The 14573-nt window shown below is 45.1% G+C and overlaps 1 protein-coding gene across 1 annotated transcript; it reads left to right on the top strand.

The window, feature by feature from the left end:
• The first annotated feature begins 363 nt into the window (after nt 1-363).
• Nucleotides 364-12376, top strand: LOC308145031 (SH3 domain-binding protein 5-like). Its single transcript, XM_080516354.1, has 9 exons — nt 364-713; nt 968-1030; nt 5292-5420; nt 9238-9402; nt 9474-9604; nt 9837-9879; nt 9981-10197; nt 10277-10660; nt 11263-12376. Exons 1-9 carry the CDS (start codon nt 621-623, stop codon nt 11436-11438), a joined length of 1401 nt encoding a protein of 466 aa, XP_080372480.1. The 5' UTR covers nt 364-620; the 3' UTR covers nt 11439-12376.
• Nucleotides 12377-14573: the final 2197 nt, after the last annotated feature.

Below are 14573 nucleotides of genomic sequence, written 5' to 3'. Positions count from 1 at the left end.
GCACAGTTAAGCTCCTGACAGACAATTAAACACATTTACATTCATATTTATGGACAATTTAAGGTGATGTGTGTTTTTTGGACGAGAGGAAACCAGAGAAAAGTCACACATGCTGAGGAAGAACATGCAAGCTCCACTCAGGAATACTTCCACTGGACTTTAACCAGCTCAATACCCTCCTCTAGCACATGAGCAGTGATAATAAAAACATTATTAAAGCGCTGTTGTGGCTTCGGGAACGTTTCCCTCCCGGCTGGTGTTTTATGTTGAAGGTCCAAACCAGAAGCGATCGCACGGATGACTTTGGGTAAAGTAACACGTTCCCCTCCCCACAGTTCGCCCGCTGCCCTTCCCTGAGGTTGATCCTGCTCTCCAGTGTCCCCGCGGCACAGCAGGACGCGCGTCCCCGCTGACACCGGACTCCTCTGCTCCCTTTGACGCACGGACTCCGGTTAAAGCTCGCGGCATGCGGTGCGCTCTGCGTAAAGGTTAAAGGAGGCGTATCGCAGTCTTGGACACCTCTGCCGCTCCGCACCCCGGGGTCGCGCTTTGTTTGCAGTGAAGACCCCCGTTTTTTTTTTTTTTTGTGGTTGTTTTTGTTTTTTTCTTCCTCCAGGGGAATGGAAGGAAACGGGAAGGACTGTGAGGAGGACGCGCTGTGCGCCGAGGAAGAGGAGGAGGAAGAAGAAGAAGAAGTGGATCCAAGGATCCAGGTGAGAGAAGTTCAGGGAAATTGTTCCAGATGGGATCTCAAGGGATGAAAATGCTCAGTAATATGTTGTGCATGCTGGTTATTGTACCGTCACACCAATGTCGCCACGAACAACCTCGAGAAGTTTTGGTCTGTTTAAGATTTCCCCACACTGTGAAGGCTGCATGCACAGTAATTCGATTACCAGAAGTTATATCCTCAAGACACCTCCACGATCAGGTTTAACCAACCCTGCCATTTGTCTTCTGTCAACAGGGAGAGCTGGAGAAGCTGAATCAGTCCACAGACGACATTAACCGCTGGGAAAGTGAGCTCGAGGTAAAGACAAAACATTAAGCGCCAACACGTCTATCGTCTCCGTTATTGCGTCTTCCTCCTGGATAAACACGTCCAGCCCTGCAACAATCCAAACCCATCACAGCCACTTTTCAGACTTCTAATCTCGTGTTGTGCTCCAAACAAGTGGGAGAAAGCCTTTACTTGTTTCCAATAATGTTTTGGGGAAGCTGCCTGGCAACGAGGCCATCGCTTTCAAACTCTTCTGTAATAGTGGAAATATTCTAAATCTGTGAGCTGTAAGAGTGTGGAAAAGCTGAAGCAGAAGCTGCTGCACCTTAATGCCTCTTTCAGACTGTATAAACACTCACTGCTGCACCAGCAGGGGCTTGTTATCTGGACATGATTTATTTGTATTTGTCTCAAATTTAAACAATCATGCACTTAGATTCTCATTAGAATAAATCGCCATCAGTCCTGTCTGCACAACGTTAAACAAAGAAGATCAGGGAGGACTTTCTATCAATCCTTCAAGTGTAGCTGCTCATTTTCCATTTTAACTTGCAGTTTTACGAGAAATATTTCCAGAAAAATGCTATTATAAGAAAAGCCATCATAGTTATTGTCCATGTATATGTCTAATAACACTTGTTTGTAGCATGTTAACTATCAAGGCTATACACATTCATGAAGTGAATGGCATATTTTGACCAATCACAACCCAGAAACTCTGAACCCACATTCAAGTAAGGAATTTCAGAAAGAGAAAAAGTCATTTTCTTTAGCTTTTCTTTCGTTCTCTCTCTCTCGAGTGCGGGCTGGTTGAGTTGCTGTTGAAATCCACCAACATTCCAGAGCGAAGCCACAGTTGGTGTTTTTTTCTTCAGTTCCTAAAAGGAGAGCGCCTCTGGTTCTCATTAGACCCACGCTCACATCCACACACACACAGAGAGAGAGAGAGAGAGAGAGAGCTGCGGATCTCAATTATCATTGAAATCACACTACTCAGGAAATAAAGTAGGTTATTTTTAAATCCCGGCTTGTTTTGTTGTCAGTCATTCCGAGGCTTTTACTCCCTCTTTGAAAGGAGCATCTTTGCTCTGCTATAAATAAAACACACAAGAAGCAGGCGGACAAGAAGAAGGAGAAGAAGAAGCCACTTCATCCAAATGAAAGTAAAGCAGCTGTGAGGATTGTGGGCAAACGTGTGGCTGCAGCCTGGGCTGATTAAAGACGATGTACAGTAGATTGAGAGGATTGGGGAGAAGTTCAGGCGGCGAGATTAAAATCCGAGCTCAGACGTTAAACCTCTCGGGAGATGAGCGATGAAATGTGTGTTTTGGGGGAAAATACAGAAGCATGAAAGCCGACAGGGTGGCGTCATTAAGTCCCTATAATACACCGATCCTCGGCTCGCAGGGTTTACCTACGGCACTGCGTCGCTACCCCCCCCCCACCCCCCCCACCGCAGGAACGGGAAGCCAAGAGAGGTTATGATGTCACAGGAAGTGTGTTTCCTGTAGCACCCTCTCCCTTTTCCCTCTTCAACCTCTCCTTCGCTCCTCTGGTCGTCCTTTGAGCAGGATGCAGGTGCTGCCGCCTTTCAGGCCGCGAACACTTCTATGGCTTCCTTTATGAGGATATTCATTCCCTTAAATGCATTTACAAACCCTTAACTATGAATGCTGGGTAAAAATAAAATAAGAACCACCAATATCCTACTTCAGTTTAGTTTTCAGGGTGGCTGTGGCACGTCGCATTACCGCCGTCACCATTTGTGTGTGAGTTTGATGGTGAATTGAGGCTGATCAAGCAGTTCAATGCTCCATAAAATAAGAGTAAAACAGCATGTTGAAAGTCTATTTTCAGGCATTGAGTACTTTTTCTGCAATATTGGCCAATAATTTTGTAATTTTAAATCATTTTAAATGTAATAAGTAACCAAGATTGTTATAAATTGCCACCAGTTTGTTAGAATATTTGAGCCTGTATCAGAAGAACAGTTTGCCAATAGTGTAATAAGTTACACAATCTAGTAACTGAAGCCAATATTGCAATAACACATTAAGAAAACTGCATTTCTTGGATTTTTTTTGCAGGTTTTGTGCAGGGTAACAAAACTAAGTCTTATAGATGTTATAGTCATCATATTTATTCATTTAGGACCCGTAAAACACAGCATTCACGCTCATTTATGTAAAAAAAGATATTTCACCATTGTATTACATTATTTGAAGCTATTTCATTATTTGGTGCCACACATTGAACATTTTAACACAAATATGGGAAGTTTTCACTGCGTGAGAGTTCAGTCGGTCAGTACTTACAGTGACAACATCAACAGTTTGTGTTGTTTACCCTCTCTTAGTTCATTAATTCCCCGTTGGTGTGAATGTGAGTGTGTGTGATTGTCAGGTTGTGCCCTGTGACGGACTGGCGGCCTGCAAATGGTATTAAACTTAATTTTCCCAGAGCCTGCTGGAACTTTGTCCAGCACCCTGTGACCCTCAGTTCAATAAAGTGATAGAGATCACCACAGCATTCACCACAGCATTCATCACTGATTGTCAGGTTTAGGCTATAGACATTTATTAAATCTTCAACAAAGAACAAGACAACAAGGATGAGCTTCAGTTACTCGCGAGGAGAATGGCCAGGAGCGTGCCCAAGTTCACCTCCTACCCACTCTGGCTCCAGACCATTTCTCCTGCGTTTTTATTTCATTTAACAAAGGGGAGGGTTCACAGGATATACATCATAGAAACAAACATTTTGTATGCTTAACAGTTTATCAACCATAAGTACAATCTCAGGACATCCCGCGCGCGTGGGACGTCGACATGGGCAGCTGAGTGGAAGATGCGGCTCATCCTTGTTATCAGCCTCGGTCAGGGTGCCCTTATCAAGCCTCAGAACACATGATTAGAAAACAGTGCCTGAGTGACGCTGTGAAATAAGAACACAAGAAATTAAGCATGAATATGGTAACTATATATAAAAACACTCTAACACTGATGCCAGCTTAATCGATTGGGACAATAAAGCAAAAAAGACCATTAATTACTGTTTCCGTCAGTGAATTTTAAGCATGGCAGCCATGAAACAAAATGGCACAGGGCATTTAAGGCGACGTCCGAGACGTGGAGAAGTAGTAATGACATGGCTGAAAGTCCCCAAACAACGAGTCACAGCTGCACCACGTGGCCTTATTTAACCGTATAAGAACTTAAAGTGACTCTTACATCAATCCTTCTTTACTGGGTTTGTGTGCCTGTTGACTGGATGTAAATTATTGGACATTTTCCCACTTTTTTCCCCTGCAAAACAGATACATTTGAATATCACTTCAGTTTTAGAGTACAATTTTATTGTACTCTAAAACTGAAGTGATATTCAATCTTCTTTCGTCTTTAGATTGACCTCAGTTAATTTAACAGAGATTTATTTATGTTATAAAAAGTTATCTCATTACCCATTTCCTTAACCTTCGCTTAACTTTGGAACACAGCACAACCTCACCATTGCATTTAATGTTTTGTATTCAGGCAAGTCTGTTGTGGTCACAGGTTGACTGACATTTACACAACACGATTTGCACATGTTAAAAAAAAAAAAGCAGCACTAACCTGGAAGCTGATTTACATGCAGGACAAAACTGAAATTTGCACAAAATAACACACTGCTATCATTTTGGCACACTTTGCTTTCCTGAAAGCAGGATGTCGGGCGTGACTCTCAGCTACAGTACAAAATACTGGGAGGAGTTTATGAGAATGTGTAATACCCAATCTGCTTTACTACTTCTGAAAACGCTTGTGTAGTTTATGATTGCGTCTGTTATTAACACGTTTAACAAATCGGTGCAAACCAGTTAAACCGACCAAATTCCTATTCATATGCAGTAAAACTCAGATAGGTTTGTTCATTCCCTCCACAAAGACGTTCAGCTCCAAACGCTGTGCTTGAATGTAGCAACTGGGGACAGAGACATGCATTTTTGCCGCACAAGAACTCCAATGCCAATACATTCTTGGATTTCGTGGTTGCATTTTTAGTGAAGAGCTACTTTTGAGTCAAAGGCCAAATCCATCGGAGCCAAGCAGACGACAGAAGCAGCCACGACGAAGGCAAACTTAAAATACGACCTCACGTGAGACAATTACAACCACGGTCGATGCTGCGATGCCGAACTGAGACACAATGAACTCGTAACATCAGCATTCCCACAGCGAACAGAGTCCATTGTGCTCACAGTTCTTAAATGTGTAGCGTAGTCATTCTAAAAGTGCCCGCGCGTCTGCAGGACTGCCGTCAGCGGTTTCGTGCCGTGCTGGTGGAAGCTACGGTGAAGCTGGACGAGCAGGTGAAGAAGATCGGCCGCGCTGTGGACGACTCCAAGCCCTACTGGGAGGCCCGCAAAGTGGCGAGACAGGTACTCACACACACACACACACACACACACACACACACACACACACACACACACACACACACACACACACACACACACACACACACACACACACACACACACACACAGAAGTGAGCTGGAGTGACTCTGAGGTTGGCAGACACAATGTGAGGCCAGGCTTACCGAGGATTAGCGGTGAGGAGTTTAAAGAGCTCCGCTCATATCTACTTAAAGGAAGCACACTCACGTGGTGTCTATTTTTAGACACACGCACGCACGCACTGTGGAGAAGGAACGGATTGACGTGCTCCATTTTCTTGTTTTGGAGGTCAGAAGGTGAGAAATAGTGACACTTTCCCCCCCGACGCTTCGGCTGCTCACCTCTTTGAAAAACTTCAGCCAAGATTCCCCCAGTAATTTGCCGTGTAATTGCTCCGGCCTGCAGGAGCCCTGATCCGATTGGATTGCATTGCAGACATTTAAGAGTTCGGCTTTCCCCGAAAAAAGAAAAAAAAAACATCCCGGCCAGTGGAGAAGAACCTTCTGAGTCATACATCAGCAGGCTGACATTTGTGTGTCAGAGCTGGGCGGTCAAACTAAAATAGACTGTTAATTTGCATGTGCGTATGGGTCTGTCCTCGCTTTATCGCTGTTGCAGAGTGACGAACTTCCTCCGACAGAAAACACGTGAGAGCCGCAGATTACCGGGAGGCTTTGAACCTCGGTGCAACCTGCATCCACTTGAAAGGATGGTGTGAAAAAAACAAACAAAAAAAACCAACCTCTAAACATGTGTGACAGTGTGTGATTGGGGTATTTTAGTGGAGCAAAACCTATAATTCCTCGGCATAACGTAGCGTATTGTCTGGTCATGATTTATGGATGAATATTTTAAATTTTAATACATGACCCATTTCAGAAGGATCCTAATACTCACCCTCTCTGACCGCCTCCCACCCTGCACAAACACACACACACACCCCATTCTTGCACCTACCCCCACCCTTAAGCCAGTCTCATCCCCCTGCCCCCCACCATGTTTTTACCCCCGTGCGTTCCAGCACACCCAGAGAGGCGGCGTGTCGGAATTTGCCTGTGCTGTCCTATCTTTTATCCTTTTTTACCCAGCATTCTCTTCTGCACCACTGCCTGTCTGTCTGCTTGTCTGTGTTGCCCCCCACCCTCCCTCGCCCCTCCCTCGCCCTCTCACACCTCCACCCCCACCCGCTTTGCTCTGCGTCCGTAAATGCGAGGAGATTAAAACGTGGGTGACACGTCCGGCAGTTCAGAATGCGTCATGCGCGGGGGTCAAGTGTTTCGGAGGATGACTTCGGCTCACGTGCCGCAGTCGTCGCGTCGTTAGGTCCTCGGTGTCACACGCCGCGAGCTCTGCCGCATCAAGTTAATTAGCCGATAACGAAGCTCGTCGCCGGCAATGGTGTCTGAAGCTCAACAGGCCTTTGTGCCGTAAAGATCTCAGCATGCGTTAATCCTCGGAGCGTCTGCTTTTGCTGCAGTGGAGAAAGATTGAAGGCTCAGAGTGAACAGGCAGATTGTGATGTGTGGGTTTTTAACTCCGCCGCGTGCTGCGGCCGAAGCTTCTTGAAATAACATTAACCCCGTGCAAGGGTAATTTAGAGCCGTGCTTTATTGTCACCTTGGAGAGAAATCAAAGCAGAAATAGCAGGTCTCAGTTTCGTTTGTTTTTTTTTCCCCCTTCTCATCAAATATCCATCATTCCCCCTCGGTTTCGCCTGCAACCCGTCTCCTCCCCGAGCCTGGGAAGTGGGTCATGATGAGGGACAAAGAGGAAGCGTCCATCTTTGCCAGTTTGTCCAAATAATGGATTGCACGCAGTGTGCAACACGTTATCTCTCCTCCTCCGCCCTCTATCACTTCACCTTCTTGAAGCTCTGGAAAGCCTGTGGAACCGCTGCAACACCCAGATAGTAATAACAATGCCAGCGTGGCTTTTGTGTTTTCTACTTGCCGCCGTGAGACGGTGCAGACCCTGGCTTGCTCACGTCACTGCTGCGGGTTTTTTTTAATCTGAAACATGGAGGCAGAGGCAGGGGTCACGTTACAGGGGTTAATGTAACAGGGAAGGCCATGAGAAAAACAGCTTGAAGAACTTCTTTGACTTTGTCCACTTGAGTCTCCTGATCCTCACTCCTCTGCTGCCATCGCCTTCATTTAAATTCTCACTCTGAACCTTGTTGGGTTCAAGAAATACACAAACGTTGGCGACTGGCTGATGGACACCGGCTGCAGAAATCGCAAACATCCAAAATGTTAGCGCAGCCTGCAAACGTTGCTGAAGATAGAGTGAATGGAAGTGTTTATTACTTTTGGTGCCACGTTGTTAAGATATGAGAACACATGTTGTGTTGTGGCTTGATGTAGAGTATCCAAGTCGCAAAAGTGTAATGATCCTGGTTTTAGCAACACTAATTGGTGTCAACAGTAGCATATAAGCGCCAGGACAAAGGTGTATCTTTGTTTTTTTTAAATAAGCAATTAAAATAAATGTATTCATGGCATGTATTATTCATAGTTTTGCTGTTCATTATATGTAAAAGGCTTTTTTGACCTGACAGGAAGTCACTCCAAGCTCATCTTTCAAATTCATTCTGTGCATAAATGACATTTTGATTCCCAACAAGTGACGACTGAACCTGTGAAATTAATTCATGGCTTTAGTTTATCATGAAAATCGAAAGTCTCTCTCGGGATCGACAATAATCTATTGAAAACGTCTCAGATGTGATCAACAACTTTGTTCCATTGTTTGTTGTCAGTCAATGCAGCCGGGCGGTCGTGTCAACACAAGCAAAATGAGACTGAACGGGTGTTTATATGAACTCAAAGTAGATTATTGGTACTTCAAACAACTTGCTTCCTCCTGATACTCTGAGAAATTTGACCCATTAAAGTGATCCCTTAAAAAAAACAAAACTGTATCTTTAAGATACAGCAGAACTAAATATTCCAGATTGAGACGGACCAGCAATGACTGCATGTTACGCTACGGAGGGAAATCCGATCGGAGTTCCTGTAACTGCTCACACTTGGCCTGGAGCCAGTTCTCCGACCTTTAAGTCGAGTGGGTCCAGAAATGTCCAGCGTGATGAGAATAATCCTCCCGTTGACCACGACTGTGGGCAGTTCGCAGGGCAGAGTGTCAGATCGCCGCCATGACAAAGCTTGCGCTTGTTCACTGCTTCAAAGCTCGCCTGTGTCTCCGTATGAGTGTGTTCACGGTGGCGATGAATTATGATGATACACAAATATCATATGATCAACTGATTGAACAGGTTCAGTCGAGTGACAGAGCAGCACTGATCTTAACAAGGACAAACATGTCAACGTTTTTTACTTCAGTGTTTGTTTTTATCATAAATCATAAAGTTACAATATTCAACATTCTCGATTATTAAACTGATACCATGCAGCCTGAGGACCAGGAGTTAAACTGGAGCACAAAACTGATCAAAATGAAGGCTGCCACTGACATTAGTCAACATAAACTCCAAATTAACATATTTATTTCTGCGTTTAAATTTTGTTCGCTGATTGAACTCTTTCTCGTTGCATAAACGCCGCGCACGTCAGGCTGGAGATGTTTTCCAAATGTGGTTTTCCAGAACAATTAGTAAGATACTTACCAGATTCCTAAGCAATACTAGTGCTGCAGAAGGTTTTATTTCATTTTTTATTTTAAATAATAAAGAAGTGCATTCATGAATCTGTTCCACACACGCTCAGCTTCTTCAGCAGTGACACTTGGTTTCCAGGTCGGCTTTGTGGTGTTTCATCCCTTTCTCTGTGGAAACTCCAGGCCCAGATCGAAGCCCAAAAAGCCACTCAGGAGTTCCAGCGAGCCGTGGAGATCCTCCGAGCCGCCAAAGAGACCATCGCCCTGGCCGAGGAGCGGCTGCTGGAGGAGGACAGCCGGCAGTTCGATTCCGCCTGGCAGGAAATGCTCAACCACGCCACACAAAGGGTACGGAACACAAAGCGGCTCCGGGAAGCACGAGTTGGACCGCATCTGCTCACCGTTCACTGTTGTTTCAGGTGATGGAGGCCGAGCAGGCGAGGACGCGCAGCGAAGCCGAGCACAGGAAGACCGCGGCCAACTACAACTCCTCCATCAGCCACATGAGGCAGCTGGAGAAGAAACTGAAGCGCTCCATCAACAAATCCAGGTCCGTTTCAGACTGGATCTCATGAGCTCCCCCCTCCCCCCCGGCTCCGGCCTCTTTTATAGATGTTTTTGTGTGTGAGAAATTGGGGGAGATGTCATCCGATGCAGTCCAGATGTTTCTCGTGTCGGGGTGTACGCCCTTCTGTAAGGCCTGAGGAATGCCAGCGCTCACAGAGGAGTGTTATTCTCCTCCTTCCCCGCGCTCACTCTTTTCTCCTTCTCCCTCCCTGCAGACCGTATTTTGAACTGAAAGCAAAGTATTATCTACAGCTTGAGGTATGCATATAAGCCGTAATTGACAGTTTCGTGTTTTTTTGTGTGTTTTTTTTCTGGCCGTGAGGCGAGTTTGCTAAGAAGCTGCCATTGACTTCCCGCAGCAATTGAAGCATCACGTGGACGAGCGTCAGGCCAAGCTCGTTGTCGCCAAAGCCGAGTACCGCGCAGCGTTACGCAACTTGGAGAGCATCTCGGAGGAGATCCACGCTCAGCGGCGCTCCCTGGCCATGGGGGCCAGGGAGCAAGGCGTCGGCGCAGAGGGGGACGGAGGTCACGAGGACATCGCCAACTTCAAGATGGAGTCTGACGGCCTGTCAAGTGGGTTCGGCCCGCCGTCCTCCCTCATCCATCCACATTGTGCGTCTGCATGCTGAGAGTGTGTATCTGTGTGTTTCAGTGGTGTCGGTGTCGATAGACGAAGAGGGCAGCCACAGTAGCGGCTCGGAGGAGGAGCACGACTCCCGCTCCACCTCCTCCCCCAAGGCAATGCCCTCCTCGCCTTCCTCCCACTGCTCCCACCCCTCCACCTCCGCCTCCTCCACTCCGCTCGACATGCCCTGCTCCTGCCTGTCCTCCTCCTCCTCCTCCTCCTCCTCCCCCTCCTCCCCCTCCTCCTCCTCCTCCATCTTCTCCTCCTCCTGTCACGGCCCCGCAGACTTAGCCAGCCCCTGTGGCTCTCACTGCCCAGACTCGGCGTGCGGCTCTGGGCACGCCTCGCCACTCCTGGGCCCTCGGAGCCAGTGCAGCGGAGCTTCCTCTCCGGAATGCGACCGGGAGAGAGGTGTGTGTGTGTGTGTGTGTGTGTGTGTGTGTGTGTGTGTGTGTGTGTGTGTGTGCGCGCGAGTCACCATCCTGACTCATGTTTTGCATTTTCAGAAGTCATTCAACACTCTTGATAGCTGTGATCATTTTTGAAACTCTCCATTGTTGTCATATATCTGCATTAAGCACAAAACAAACTGTCAGCTGCATTTTGAGTTACACTTGTTGGATAACTTAACAAATACAGAGACAGAAAGTCATATTGGCAGTGATGGGCAATTTAGTCTCACCAACATTGAAAGTGGGTTTTTAGACTGTTGGAGGAAACTGGAGTTCCTGAAGAAAGTCGATGCACACGGGGGGGAAATGCAAAACTCGGCATGGAAAGGCACAAAGCAATCCTACTGTGGGAATATTCTCATTCTGAGGCTACGAGTGCTAACCGCTACACTGCTGCTACACAGGGGCCAAAATGTATCAAGGAAGCAGGTTAAAACATCAATAATTACATTTTTCATCAGAAGCAGTAGTTTTTCTCTGTTTGTATGCAATAAGGCGGACCAGAAGGGGGAACAATAAATAAGAAGTGTTTAACTCCGTCATCTCTTGGTGCCTCGCCAGGTGACAGAGCGGAGGGAGCCGAGGCGACGTTGGAGGCCGGCCTGAAGAAGCTCACCTTGACTGCAGCTCAGAAGCAAGAAGGGGACTCCGCGGACGAACAGGATCCGCACTACGTCAACCCCGAGATCTCCGCTCCCGGCGCCACTGCCACCGTCCTGCTCCTCGACAGTGTCTAACTCGCGCCTGTACGGTGGACTCGACGAGGTGCAGCGCAGCTGGGCTGACGTCAGTATTGTGTAAAATGAAATGCACTTGACAGGTGCTCCACAGTGTGTATTTTAAATCAGTATGTCATTACTCTTTAAAATGTGAATTCATTCAAAACACTTGGGATTAACGAGTGGATCATCAGTCGCATTACTGGCATTTCCGAAGGTTAAACTTTCCCCCCGTATTCCTGCTGCAGAGACTCATAAGCCACTTTAATTTTCTTGCCAAAAGGAGACGAAGTCTTCTTCCTTCGTGCCATAAAATCTTAGTTTGTTCCACATTAGAGGCTGCCAGTCCCTCCAGTAGCAGTGTAACGTGTCTGTCGCCATGCGGCGTCCCAGTTAATGTGGTAAACTTTAATTGGCGTTAACCGGCTGCAGCTGGAACCACTTGTAGACATTTTGTGATAATGTGAACAGCGAGCCTGTTTTCTGGCTCCACATTAGCGTCCAAAACAAGCCGTCTGATGTGCGTCGAGGTCTTTAGTCATTAGTGGGGTTGATTTAATAGAATTATTAGACTGAGAAGAAACTGGAGTGCAAGCAGTACTCAAGAGCACTAAACTAAAGAGACTTAAAAAAAAAAAATGGGACTGAAGCTTTTTGGTCTCCCCTTTAGATTTGTGAATGACTGAATAAGTGAGTGAGTGACTGAGTGAATGAATGCAGTCAGGAGTGCAAAGTGCAAAACACATCCTGAGGCGTATGCACCGCAGAGTGAATGATTTCTTCTATTTTTTTTTTTCTTCTGAATGTGTCTCCTGTTTTTTTTTTTGGACAAATGTTTGAAATACTACCCTGTAGTGCAGATATTTTATATTTATACACCTGTATTCTTGTACATGAACAATGTTTTGTGGTTACTGTTGTGTTTGTTTAACTCTTAAATAAAGCAATAAACAGCCGAGTGGGGGATGAGATGGTGAAGTGTTTTGTTGATGCGGCCAGTTCTTGGAGGCCTGGATTCGCAGGGGGAGACACGCTTGTATAAGTTGTCACCTGACCGCACACCAACAGCTGCCCTGCAGTTGTTGGTGCAATAAAAGCACCTAAAATACCAGCATTGGCGTAAAAGCCGTGCAAGTGAGTTGTGCTGATTCTGGATTTACTTCGTAGTAATGTGCCTGTGTCATGATGTGAGTTCATGTTTACCACCAGCCGTCCCACAAAGTGACGGAGTCATTAGATAATAATTCTACAGCTGTTTCCCTGCTGGCTGCTCCACTTTCCTTCTGCTGTCGTGCAGCTCTGACCACACACGCGCACACACACACACACACACACACACACACACACCCACACACACTGTGTTTTTGTCATCTCCCGACTTTGGTTCAGACCCTTTGCCTTTCCTGTCTGTCTCCTGCCTGTCTGCACACGCTGCTGCATGCATGCTTCATTTCTGCTTCCCTCTGATTTCCAGTGTGTCTGTGCCATATTGGCACTCAACGTTCAGACGTTGTCTTGCGCAACAATAGCCGCCAGCTTCTGTCGGATACTGACATCTAGTGTCGAGTTGACATACTGCATTCAGAGTCCAGCAGTGTCAAAACACTGATGTGAAGCATGTGTCACACAGGGTGTGTAATGTGATTCATATAGGAATAAAACAAGAGACGTGAGTGTGACAGTCGTCAACACGTTACGAATTTAAAAGGGGACAATAAAATACAACCAATAAAAGTCAAGGTTAGTCCATAAAAAACATGCCAATATCAAAACACATGCAATACCTAACTCAAGCAGAAAGCAGTATGCCATTTGTTTTTTAACTGAGAGTATAAACTATAAACTAATCCTACAAATTTTAAACTGAAAGAACAAGTGAGGCAATAAGTACTTTCAACAAAATAGTATATTCTGAAAAAGTCTACATTCATATACTTATTAAAAATGAAATGAAACCTGTGTTCAAGTTTGACATATTTCTTTACAATGTCTTCCAATGCAAAACAAAGTAATATATTCTCCACTTAACCCCCATATTTTATGTGCAATTGGAATTAAACAAATGACTCGATGTGTATTATTCTGTTTATATATCTATGAACTTTTCCACAATATTCTAATTTTCTGATACACAGAATTTCAAGCTTTAACTGACATTGTTCAGCACCCTCAACCCTTTCAAATAGATTAATAAATGAATGTTTTTAACTGTATAGCTCCAGATATAATACACATACTCAACAGCTTTCTTCAGACAGACATTTTTTTCCCAAAAGCTTTAAACACAGCAGTAATTTAATGCATTTTGTCATTTCAATCGCTTAACATTAATGTTCTTCACCTTATCCCGCACCACAAAAATCCCACATCACGTAGTTTCAGGCCCTTGATAAATGTTTCCTATTCAGCATTTCATATGATTTCTTGTACGTTTTGTTAACTCGTCTTGCACAGATGTGGGAAAGATATTGTGAATATTTCTGGATTGATGGCCTCCACTTCAGTCAGGTTTCAGATTTCATAGTTGACTGAGCCCCAGAAGACTTCAGGACTTCCAACTCGGGTTTGCTCTGCATTCCTGAGTTTGAGAACTGCTGTTATAGTTTATACCACATGGATGTAATTCTGGGGCTGATTGAATAAATTGATTAAAGTTACAGATGTCATGGCAGCTGCTTTTGATCACGGATCTGCCCTAGCTTAGATATATATATCCTGTAGTTCTTTCATTGCCTGCATGTTGAGCCAGGCACAGGGTCACTATCAATGATATTAAATATAAAAACACAGATCTGACAAGGTTGTGCTGGTTAAAGTCGTGATTATCACTTCTCTCAGGCACCAAGGCTAAGCTTTTTCCTCCACTGAACCGAGCACTAAGAAGTTCAAATACAAATTGTCATACACAGGACTGCATACCAATTTGATTTGATTGGTCTCGACTAGTAAAATTATAGCACAGAGATTGATTGGAGACATTGTCAAAAGTTGATTTAATTACAAAACAACTTGAGATTTTCAAAGAAAAATAATTCAATGCCAACATCTACGGAAGCGTAATGCAGTCACAGGAAAACATTTAAATCGACTCTGTTTTTTCTGAATTAATGATGAGATAAAATAAATCATTTAAAACATTGGATCTGTTTTTCT

Source organism: Blennius ocellaris (genome assembly GCF_963422515.1).
Source record: "Blennius ocellaris genome assembly, chromosome: 20".
In the NCBI taxonomy this organism is placed as follows: domain Eukaryota; kingdom Metazoa; phylum Chordata; class Actinopteri; order Blenniiformes; family Blenniidae; genus Blennius; species Blennius ocellaris.
This window is presented reverse-complemented; position numbering and strand designations above follow the sequence as displayed.

What these genes read in the sequence shown, in the direction of transcription:
- LOC308145031 (XM_080516354.1), top strand. Translation starts at nt 621, where the DNA reads ATGGAAGGAAACGGGAAGGACTGTGAGGAGGACGCGCTGTGCGCCGAG. An exon ending in CGCTCCATCAACAAATCCAG is followed by an intron (nt 9,605 to 9,836) that starts GTCCGTTTCAGA and finishes CCCTCCCTGCAG; the next exon opens with ACCGTATTTTGAACTGAAAG. An exon ending in AGTATTATCTACAGCTTGAG is followed by an intron (nt 9,880 to 9,980) that starts GTATGCATATAA and finishes GACTTCCCGCAG; the next exon opens with CAATTGAAGCATCACGTGGA.